At 38.7% G+C, this 11931-nt stretch overlaps 1 protein-coding gene across 1 annotated transcript in view; it reads left to right on the top strand.

The window, feature by feature from the left end:
• Positions 1 to 14: 14 nt before the first annotated feature.
• The window catches only part of PPFIA1 (PTPRF interacting protein alpha 1), a 53359-nt gene continuing 41442 nt past the window's right edge, over positions 15 to 11931 (top strand). The window contains exons 1-2 of the mRNA XM_031061177.1: positions 15 to 708; positions 1818 to 2081. Coding sequence (XP_030917037.1) covers positions 1818 to 2081 — 264 coding nt within the window. The 5' untranslated portion in view covers positions 15 to 708. The remainder of the gene's footprint in view (positions 709 to 1817; positions 2082 to 11931) is intronic.

The following is an 11931-nucleotide window of genomic DNA, read 5'->3' as shown; positions in this document are numbered from 1 at the left end:
AGCTGCCGGGTCCTTTCTTCGCCCGCTCTCGGTTGCGGAGCATCGTCTGCGGGACTGGTGCGGAGAAAACAACAGGTCTTGCTCCCTGCTCGCCTTCCGAAGCGACGCCAGCGCCTTGCTCTTGGGATTATAAATGTTTGAACTAAGACGCAGGGAACTGGAAGGAGAGCTTCCCGTTGGAATTAATAGAAGAGAAAAGAAGGGAGGCTTTTCCAAATCCTCTACAAGAAAGCTCATGCTGTTTTCCCCTGCTGTCCGTACTGTGTTTAATAATGCGATTGTGACCTGAGTGGAATTTATGAGCGATGAACTGTTGAAGCTTGTTGCATCCCTGCATCGGACTACTTTGGTGGTTTTTTTTTTTTTTTTGGTCAGCACATGATTCCTCTATCCCAGCTGTTGCAGGACCTATGGGCCAGTAATAGAGGGATGGGAAGCTGAGACAGTTTATTTTCACATTCTTCTGTGCCGGGGACTTGGCGAGTTAGCTGAAGCTGCTGCTTTTTACTGGATCTGCTCTTTCCTCGGCAGGTTTATTATTATTTTTTTCATGTGTTTCGATTAAACAGTCATTGGACTGGAGCTGGATGGGTGCTTTGCGATCCAAAGGGTTTTGGGGGATAACAGAAAACTGCTAAAACAGAGAAGAACTGGTGCTGCAGGAAACCTGGGGCCTGTTTTCCAAGCCTTTTCGTTTTATTGAGCAAGGTAAATAACGTAGTGGTGAAAATTCAGGGCTTATCGTAATCATGCATGAAAACGTTACAAAGCACTTCAGATTGTTCCAAGTCTTTCCAAGCATGGAGAGGACCCACTGTAAGACTAAGAATGAATCATTCTTTTAAAATTTCCAGATGTGAGTGTGAAATTTAAGGCTGAGAACAAAGTTTGTGGTACCTGAGAGGTTTGAGGAGCTACTTCCCCTGATTTTGCCTTGCATTTTTGTAGGTTTGTGTTTTTGAGAGAGGTTGCCTGAAGAACTTTGCTGTTGGGTCAGTGTTCAGTGGTTACACGAGTGGGTTTTTTCCATGGTTTTTAAAACTTTAATGCCTTAGCTCTGGTAGGGATCTGTGAGGGTCTCTCAAAGGTGCTCCCAGTTTAGTGTGCTCGCTTCCACTAGTGCAGTGCTCCTATTTGCATTGTTAACCGTATCCATCCTCTGCCTTTAATTATTTTTGCTTACCTTTATTTTTGCTGTCCGCATTGACAGCTGCTACTGCTTCATAATGAATTTTTTACTTTTTATCTTCCTTTACATGCTTTTATCTCCTGAATTGGACTGTTTGGATTTATTACTCATTTACCATACATCACTTTCACCACCATAAAACTTCTACAGCCAACAGAAGCTCAAAGCACTGTTGTAGATACAATCTTTGTGTGTTTGAAGCAGTGGAAGAAGCAGATAATGTTTCCCAAAATGTGCAGTGTAATCATTTGCTGGGTGAAGTGTATAATTTTTGGTGTCAGGCTGCATGCCTTATCTTTGTTTTTCTTTTTAAAAGATCTCGGCAGCAGTTTACTCCTCACAAAAACATAAATCCATTAAAATGAAGTCACAGTTTGAGACGTAGCCTGCAAAAATCTGGTTTTGCAAGAAGTCACAAGATTCTCATTATGAAGCAAAGCCTTGATTAAGTTGACTGTACCTTTTCTCCACTCTTAATGAAATAGTGGCAAACGCCAAGGTGCTGGCAGCCTTTGCTGATGCTATCGTGGGGAGAGCTAAGTGGGTGTTACGGGCAGCACTCAAAGTTCCTGTTTAGATTCGTTTGACCGAGGTTTCTGGCCTTTGTTGTGTCTCTTTTTGTTTCAAGATGATGTGTGAGGTGATGCCAACCATCAGCGAGGCCGAGATTCCCGCCGGGGGAAATGGAGGCCACGGTTCAGGTTCCCCGCTGCAGTCGGATGCTGATTCCCACTTTGAGCAGTTAATGGTGTCCATGCTGGAGGAGAGGGATCGCCTGCTGGAAACGCTCCGGGAAACTCAGGAGACACTCGCCCTCACCCAGGGCAAGCTGCATGAGGTTGGCCATGAGAGGGATTCCTTGCAGAGGCAGCTCAATACTGCACTTCCACAGGTATGTACGTTTGAGAGGGGCTTTTTCAATGATTTTTGTATTCTTTGTGGTGTGTTGTTGGCTTTTTGTTTGTTTGATTTACTGAAGAGTCAAGTTGTCTTAGGGAAAGATGAATCTATCCTGAAGGATCTTTTGGTGCTTGCTCACTTTGAGAAAGGTGTAGAAGCAAGGAAAGCAGGGAAGAGCAGCCCTTTCCCTCCAGTCTGCTCTCCCAGTTTCTGGAATTTCCTTGGCTTAGCATATACGTGGAATGGTATCTACATCCTTTTGTTTAATAGAACGTGATGGACTTTTTTCTGCAACTAGTACTTTTTAATTGCTATTTCTTAATTGCCTGATTCATCCATGTACTTAAGAATTAATACCTGGTCTAGTGGGAGGTGTCCCTGCCCATAGCAGGGTTTTGGAACTGCTCTTCAAGGTTCCTCCCAACCCAAACCACTCTGGGATTCTGTGAATTCAATACAGACTCTATTAAAGACTTTGATTTAAAACCTTGAAGAGTGCCTGTGAATGCATGCTGAGTTGTCATGGCAATATAGAAGTCTGAGTGTGTTGTTTAACCTGTTTAGTTATTTTTGAAAAGTTTGGATTTGGTTTTTTGAGGGTTTTTTTTTGGTCCTGCTAGGAGTTCCTAATTAGTGCCTTGTGGAGAATGCACGTGGCCTGCGGTGCTGGGTTTGTTACGTAAGGAGCATAGTTAGGAAAGGTGATTGGTGTCTGCAGAACTCGTTGGGTTTTATCCATTCCAGTTAAAAATAATACAACTGGACTTTGGACATGTTGAGAAGCATTTGGTTGTAGGCAAAGCAGGGGCTGCTTTGAAGTGTTGGTTAACTGTTGATAGCCTTGTGCTTTCTGGCATGGTGGTTGCTGTCCCAAGCGTGGCACAATGATGCTGTGACTTTTACAAATGTTCCCATATCCTTAAATGTTGTAGTTACTGTTTATATCCTTTCAAACAGTGGCATTAAATCCTTCTGTTTCACTGCTCTCATTATAATGTAATCACTATATGACTCTTGGTATGGTAATTGGTGCTGGTAATTACTGAGGGATGGAAATGAAAATGTTACATGTGTTAATCTAGTTCTGTTACAATGATGAAAATCAGAAAGGAGAAGTTTCCAACCTTTGCTGCTGCCCGTGTTAACTCGTGTGCTGCAGGCAAACATCATTCTTGGGCTTTTGGTTGTAATAATTGTAGCTTCTCATCTTCTGTGTCAGGTCTGCTGCATTAATGGAGTCCATTAACCACTTGCATGACCTGCAGACTGCTAGACCTGAGTTTGTGGCTGAGCAGAATCATCTCAGCTCTGCTGTTTCCCTTTTGCCTTCTCAGTTCTCAGCTTTCCTTCCTAAATCTAGTAGGCTACTTGCTTGTAACCATCACTTTCTGAACATTTCTGGAAAATTAGTAAACAGTTCCCCTTTTCAAGAATGCTATAATTGCATAATTTCATGTGAAATCTGTTAGAAAAGCAAGTCAGTTGAGGGAGAAATTTTACTGCAATTTTATGTAAACATACAGCAGTGTATGGATTTTTTTTTTTTGTAGATTGCTTTTGGAAAACACTGCTTTCATCCTCTGGAACTGCTGCTTTTGTCCCCAGTGATGCTTAGCTCAAATGATGGTGGTGCTTTCAAAAATCAGAAATATTTTCGTTGTTGTTGCTGCTTCTGTATTGGACAGTTTTTTGTTGTTGTTATGGTAGAGTCAGTTACTTCATGGGTGCAAATTTTTGATGAGGGGAAACAATTTTTTAAAAATTCTAATATGTGTTCACTGTCAAAACTTTGTAGTGATGAATATTTGTAACTATTCAAACTTTTTTGTTAATTATTTTAAGCTGAGCATTCTTTTGAACTACTGCCTCAAATGCTCTGTTGTCAAGCCGTGAATTTCAAGGAGGGTAAAGTCTTAAAATTTAATAAAATAACAGCTGTGTTATATTTTTTTCAGCAAAGAATGGATAGTAGTGTAGATTTTAATTTTTTTTTTGTCATAGTAGTTGTTTTCAGTTTAGTAGACCTGCAAGGTCAATTGAACCAATTGTACAAAGACCTGTGTAATTTCATTAATTGCTAAATCACTCTGTAACCAAAGTCTCAGACTTGGCTTGTGACAAGTCTTTGTAGTTGATTTTAGACTACTTTATCTTAACAGGTATTGAATTGAATTGTTTCTATGTGTACTTTTCCTGGTTTAGATCTTTAGCTGAACCAGCCAGTTTTAGGCTGTTCTGATGGCTGATGGGAGGTCCTGGTCTAAAAGCAGGAATGGCAGGTTGGTTTCTTCTATACCAAAATTCCTCTTCTGGTTTTGCTATGAAGGCAGTCAATTTCTGATGGCATCCCTGTGCTTAATTCCTTACATTCAGTGAGTTTTCTGTGTATAAGAAAGAAGCTCCCACTGGTATATAAAATACACCATATATATATATTTCAGAGTAACTAACAGCGTATGTGATCAATTTCCAAATGGCAGTATTTTCAAAATCAGTGTGTGCACCTCTGAGATTCTAAAAGTAAATGCAGTTTTTCCTGCAGCAGTGATGCACATTTCATGGTCACATTTCTTAGTGTGGTGGGCAGCTGGGAATTCAAGGTGTCAGTTCTAGCTCCATAAACCTGGAACAGTTATTTGGGTTAAGGCAGCTTTTCTGGATGTCTAATTCTCTGAGAGGAGTGCATTTTAATCTTATATAGATGTGCTTTATCTGTTACATTTACTTAAAGTAAATACTTAAGTAATTTACTTAAAGCTGACTTTTTCTGGGTTTTTAGTGTGGACAGCTGGAAGTGAAATACATCACCACTGCCTTGATAAAATAACTGGATTCTTGGCAATGCTCTTTGTTTTCTGGGAGTTTCCTCTATTACAGATTACCCTAGTCAAACTGTACTCTGACCTTGGAAAATGAACTTGAGGAAATCAAAGTGCTGTGCTAGAACTTAATTTTATGCTTTCTAGAATTTTTCACAGAAAAAAAAGAGCATTAACTTTTTACTTGAAGGGCTTTATAGCATAAACACATTGTTATAATTCTAATGATGATCTTAGTGGATTTGATTATGCCCTTTATGTGACTTTTAGAGTGCATTCTACAGAATTCAAGATTGTGTGCCTCAAATTCATAAGTTAATCTGTAAAACTGTATTTAAAAGTTAAATTTTGAACCTAAGGTAGATGAGGCCCAAGTTACTTCACTTCTTGCTATTAAAGTGTTGCAGGCCAGGGTTCATTTTGCTGATAGAATTTCACGTGGATGTTTTCTAAACCATGATGCTTGTTTTGGATGGTGAAGACCAGAGTTTAATCTCCAGTGACTCTGCTGCTTATCACAAACAAAAGCACAGTCGACGAATTCACAGCAGTTGTTATCAGGATGAAAATTTTAATATGTATGTTAATTTTATAAGCTAATAAATACAATACAAATATGAAGCAGCACATATTAAGATCCATCTTAATCTTGCACCTCTGATCTTTTGGCCTTAAATTTATCATGCCTCATTTTTTTCTCTACAAGGTAAGCAAAAGAGGTTAAAGTAAAAGTTGCTTTCGTCCCATAGTGAATATTTTATCAGTACCTCACACTTCAGTTAAAAATTGTGTGTGTCTGTTCATATTTCTATTCAGTGAAGTTGAGGTATGTCCCTATACAGTGATGTTCCTTAGACAATCTCAGAAATACTCAATGCCTCACCTGTAAGAAATAACAAAACACTTGGCCCAAAGACTGCCCTGGCATTGTTTGGAAGTGATGGACTTAAGGATTTCATTGCTATTTTATGAATAGTGGTATTTGGATTTCCTCCAGACAAGTTTTGAGTAATACAGGATGTCATAGATGTAGAAATGAGGCTTTGAATTGTACCTAATATGAAGAACACAGTGGTAGAACACACAAAGACCTGGCCAGACTCTGCAGCAGCTGAAATTTCCTCAGCACTTCCGTGCAGCTCCATTTGCAGCATTCCCAGATGTTCAGCCCTGAGGTGCCATGGCTTGCACTTCTTACTCTGGCAGCAGCTGGTGCTGACTTCTGAATAACAGCCATTAATCTCGGAGAGTGCCCAGGAATGCTGGGGGTGCCAAAGGCTTTCACATGGATGTCAGGGCAGGCACATCCTCCATTGCTCCCACCCTGTTCTGACAGCAGAGATGAACAGGACTCTTCCTGTTGCATTTTCAGACATCTATGTTGAGTTTCAGTTACTAAATCATACTTGGCTCTTAGTAAATTACTGAACTGATTTGGCTTTACACTAGTTTAAGTCAGATGGAGATAAGAGTTAACATTCAGAATTCTTCACTGATTATCAATAAACCTCAGCTTCCCTAGCATTTCTTTGTTTTCAGGACATAGAAACAGATATCTTTTGCTCCAAACCTTCAAAGTATGAACTTGTCTGAAATAATGCCCGGTGTTTGGGCAAAAAGGAGTGGCTACACTTAAATAATGCAGAGGAGTATATTGAGCACTGAGAGTCTCCAGCATTGGTTCTGTCTTCTTGGTTTCTCATGTGGATATGTTTGGGTTTGTTTATTGAAACATCCCACCCCTGCCCAGCAGACATCTGTTTGCCTATTGTTAGCAACTTGCTGTTTATACTGTGCTTTTAATTTAGGTTTGTTTGATTATAAATAGACCATTTAGCTAGATTAAATTTGGAATTCATTTTGGGTTTTCTTTGTATTTGAGGGTGAATTTGACTGCTGTTAAATTTGGAGTGAAATTTACTGCTGTTTTACTGCTGAGTGATGTCCCATCCCTCCCCTTAACAAGCAGATTTGGTGAAGTCTGAAACGATTGTTTTTATTTCCCTTAGTTTATTTGTAGAAAGAATGTTTTGGTGACTGCACAGAAATGCTTTTTTATTTGTTTTGGTAGTGGATGAGGCCCTGAAACAGGAGCTAGTGATTTTTCCCTACTCTTGTGCTACTGTGGACAGATGTCTGTCAGTGGGTTTATTAATGCTAGGGGTGCTCTAGTCTAACCTGCAGCCTAAAAACAGGCTGTATATCAGGTGGAAAGAACTATAATCAAAACAAAGTATTTAAAATATATATTTAGAACCAGGTGAACATCACATGTAAACCCTCATCAGTTGCCTGTAGCCTCTGATGCAAGAGGTAGTGTCTTTTGGTATTTAGAGAATTCTTCCTCTGTTACCTTTTATTTTTTTCCTCTGTTCTTTTGTAAGAGAGTAACTAAAAAGTGCTTTGAAGATGTTTAGTTGCAAGACTTGAAGATTCAATGTGGCTACATAATTGCAATTCCAGAAAAAAAAAAACAAATCCCTTTTCCTTTTATTTTTTTAAGATAAATATGAATTAAGAACACACTTCCCTACCCCTTTACAAATTCTTAGTGTTTTAATGTCCACTGGCCTAAGACTTGGTTTCATCCTTTCTGTAACATATTTAGGAGAGTTAAATGTTGGTTTTATTCACTGTAGGTTTTGATCATGGAATTAGGAGGACACATTGTGTTTTAATGTATGCAGGCCCCTTAGTTATGAGTGTTATCAGAGACCTTGAATTTTTGGAAAGAACATTTTAAGTGCCTATTAGTAATTGTCTTTCCTCCCCCTAAGTTAGCATTGCATCTCATAACTGCATGAATATGCTTCGCAGTTGAATTTGGGGATTTATTATTTTAGTTTTCCATTTTTAAAGGAATATGACAGAGGTCTTTGTGTAAGCTGCTTGTAGCAATTTAGGCAGCTTAAGTCACTTAAAGTTGGTAAAGCTGACTGGTATCTGTTGACATATATTAGAAAATACCATAATCTCTTGTGTATATACATCTCAAGCTAAAAATACTGAGACGAAATAAATTTTTGTTGTGTGTGTCAGGTAATCTGGATGCTCATAACTTTCCAAGTGTTTTTTTTTAATAATCCTGCCTGTGGGTTCCCCAAGTGTAAATGTAATGCAATTCTTGCCAGGAAAAATGTTTTCACATTCTCTGGGCTGAAAGAAGAATTATTATTTTGCTACTGAATAGAGTGAGTTTTTTATTCAACTTGACTTTTTCACAGAGGCACAGGGAAATAGTGTTTCCACATTTTGGAAACTCCAGATGATTGTGTAGGAATCCATATCTGTAGGTCACTTGAGGAGATTGTTCTGGGAGTTTGGATATTTAGAATTGGAGGGGTGTGATTACAAGTCCAAGTTAATGCTCACTTGCATTCTGATGTGTTGTTTTCCTCTAAGCTGATGTGAGTAGTTGGTTCCCTTGGTTTTTTGCCCATGACCTTTATCTGTTTCAGACTTGACCTTTGGTTTCATATAAAATCAGCTCCTTTCTTCTGATCAGCCTGACAGGGCTCTGTGGCCTATTCCTGCACTGGCTGGAGCTGCAGCATTTTTCAAAGGAGAAGCTTTGTTGTTTAATCTCCTCTTTTGCTGTTCCACAGTGGCCTTGAACTTTGTCCATGTGCTTATGCTCCTGTCTACTGAGGATATGGTTTTTGGGGATGGTAGTGCAGATCTTAACAGCAATATAATTTTGGTTGGATCTGAAATGTGCCCTGGCCGTTGATGGATACATATGAATAAGAATGGTCAACATATTCCTGTAATTCATCTGTCTTCTGGTTACGTTTTCTGAAAGATAAATATCTAGAATTAGTCTTTTGTTTTACAAATTCTGTGAAGTGCCCCAAAGTTCAAGTCCAGGCTGGATGGAGCTCTGAGCAAGCTGGTCTAGTGGAAGGTGTCCCTGCCCATGGCAGAGGTGAACTTTAAGGTCCCTTCCAACCCAAACCATTCTAGGATTCTGTGATTCCTTAATGAAAATATCCTTACATGAGCAGTATTGAGCATAATCAGATATCTTCAGGACAGATTTTAAATAAGGACTTGTTTAAAGGGCTGCTTGGAAAAAAAGCTTGAAAAATTTGATTTGTGACCTTTTGAGTTTTGTTAAGGAGAAAAAAGAACTTCTCTTTAGAAAGTAAGTATTTTTTTGTTGTCATAGGAAAATGGGCAGCTCTTGATTTTCTTTTTAAATTTAATTAACTTTTTTTTATTTTTTTCCTCTCTGTAGAGCAGTAATCTCTCTTTGGGTATGGTCTGAGTCTGTGTTTTGCTTTACTCCTATTGCTAGTACATAGTAGAGTTGGGTATCCAATTGTGGAGAAATATTCTGAAGCACAGTGCTTGTTTTTTTAAATTCTATCTCTCACATAAATGCATATAAAATTTGGTTCTATACATTTAAAACATTGTTTTTAGAGGCATATTTGCCTTTTATATAGAATGACAGGGTAGCTTATGTGGTAAAAATGAGTAAAGCATGGAGATTGTTAAACACTGTACTGTCAAGAGAAGTGAGATTTTCTATTCCTACTTCAAATTTACAGAACAGTGCACAGTATAAGGATTTAATTATATAATCCTATGGAGCTGAGTAATTTACATAGTTCAAAAAGCCAAACAAAACAAAGCCACTTTATAATGTGCAGTTTAAACAAAGAATTTCTATGTTGGCCTGTACAAAGTTAAGACTGGCTTGATGTATGGTTGAAAGATCTGTGAATGTTCCTGTGAAGAAACTGCCTTGCAGTTGATGAAGTCTACTGATCATTGTCTTCAACACTGACAGTGTCCAGTGCTGAGAAATTTGGTTTATTTTGGATTACTTGAAAAGGAATTTTGGCCACCAAAATGCTTTGTGTAAAAGCTAAACAAACATTCTTCAATGTGGAGAGGGCTCACTGAATAAAGAGGATCATAAATTCTTGGTTTTTTATTGGTGCTATTTCCATGGTTGTCTCCATAAATAGTGACCACTTTTATTAAGCTATTTCTGAATTTCCAAGCACAGTCATGAAAAGGTAAGGAGAGATCTCAAAGTGAAATTGCTCATTTGCTTTACAGAATGTTTGATATGAAAGTTTTTTCACTGTGCAACCCCAAATTGCCTTAAAAAAGAAAATTGGGTGAAAAGGGAGGTCTGTACACGTCTGAAGGGAGTGCTGTCTTGATCAGTGGCAGGGTTTAAACTGTGGGTTTGAGTTGTGGATTCTCAATTGTCCTATGTGAGCCTGTCACAATTATTTAGCAATATATACTTTGCCAGTAGATTGTTAAGAGTCAAAATTCTCACTTTCTTTGCATTCCTGTCTGTAATTGGGAAACTTTGAGCTAAACATGCTGGGAGTCATGGGACTCTGTCAACTTTGCTGAACTAATAGTGCCAGAGCTAAATTCTGTTATTTGCTGTGCTTTTCACAGTAGCTTGTGCTTGTGGATTTGCTGTTCCCAGTGGGAAGCTGGACTCTGTAATTTTATATACTTTAAGGTTCTCTTGTGTAAGGTATTTGAAGTCCTGGATGCATCTCATGCTTGAATCTCTTGCTTCTACTGAGATTTAAGGCATGGGCTGCTTTGGAAACCCAGAAGTAAAAGAAATTCCTGATCCAAATGAAATATTTAATAAACAGGATTCTGATGTTTGGAGTTCCTCAGTTAATCTAATTTGAATGTAAAGAATGATGTTGCACTCAGGAGACCCAAGGCTGGAAGAGCAGAGCCCGTGTGGAGGGTGATATTGGATGTGTGGGTGGATCTGGTTGGGCTTTCCACATGTTTCTGCCTGTGTAAGGTGAATTCCCTTCAAAGCTCTCTATTTTCTGTACTGCATTTGGGGGAATGACTAAAAGTTTGGTTTAGATAATTTCAGGGATGCCCTGGGATACCACTGTGAATCTTATTGTTATTCTTAAGTAATGTATTTTTCATACAACATGATCACCTTTTTGTAGTTCATGGGAAAGAGCTTGGAAAGTCCTAACATTCTTCTAGCCTTGTGTTAAAGAGCACGAGGCAGGTGCATCCAGTAATTTATTTTTTAAAACATGCTGCTTGAGTTTTCAGAATGTCTTTGCAGGGTGTGGTTCCACACCATTATCTTCCAAAAGCTGAGTCTTTGTCTCAAGAAATCTGGAATTACTTTGCTTCATGTGAAGTGGAAATGGAACAGCTTTTTTAGGATTTTAGTTGTCCTTTTCCCCTCCCAGGGTCTCTTTTATGCTGATAATGACATTGGTGTAACTCTGACCCCGTTGGAGCTGTAGTTTGTGGAGACTGCATAACCCTCTCCTGAATTTTGTACAATGGTTATAAAAGATTAAGTCCTGGGAAGTAGAGGAGGAAATATGGGCCAAGCATTTCTTTTGTCTCAGTGGAGTAGGAGGCTGTGGGACTTCCCTGTTGCATCATCTTTCCCTTGTTTTTAGTCCAGTGTGGAACAGGAGCTTCACAGGTTCCCCACTAACCCATCCTTCACTTCAGCATTTGGTAGTGGTAACACCATATTGACAGCCTGCCCCTGTCTTTTATTAATTTATTTCTTTTTCATTTATTTATCATTTATTGATTGATTTTTTAAAAAAATATTTCTTCTCTGCATTATAGCCTTGCTCATCTCCCTGGTTTCCTTCTACTGGCTGGGTTCAGGTATCAAGGTTAGAACTGTTCATGATGGATTTTTTTTGTTTGTGGCAGACACAAAAATGACTTTGAACTTTAAATAAAGCTTAACCCCTCCCCCTAAAACAGCCCTTCAATGTTTAATCTATGTTGCTGATTTTTTTTCCTAGTTTTTTCTGTGTTTAAATAGCAGATGTGTCTGTTGTAGGACCTGAGATTGTGGTTTTTTTGTGTGGACTTTGGAATTGCTTTGTTTTGGAGTATTTGCTAAAATGGAGCAACTTTTCCATGGAATAGTACAGTAGAATTTATTCAGAATATCACAGATTTGGACATATTTAGCTTCACTTATCCCAATAAATCCACACAGCCTCTAAACTGGGGTGATGAAGTACAGAG

The sequence above is a fragment of the Geospiza fortis genome, unplaced genomic scaffold (assembly GCF_000277835.1).
Source record: "Geospiza fortis unplaced genomic scaffold, GeoFor_1.0 scaffold590, whole genome shotgun sequence".
Taxonomy (NCBI): domain Eukaryota; kingdom Metazoa; phylum Chordata; class Aves; order Passeriformes; family Thraupidae; genus Geospiza; species Geospiza fortis.
Note: the sequence above shows the minus strand (reverse complement) of the source record. Positions and strands in the feature narration are given on the sequence as shown.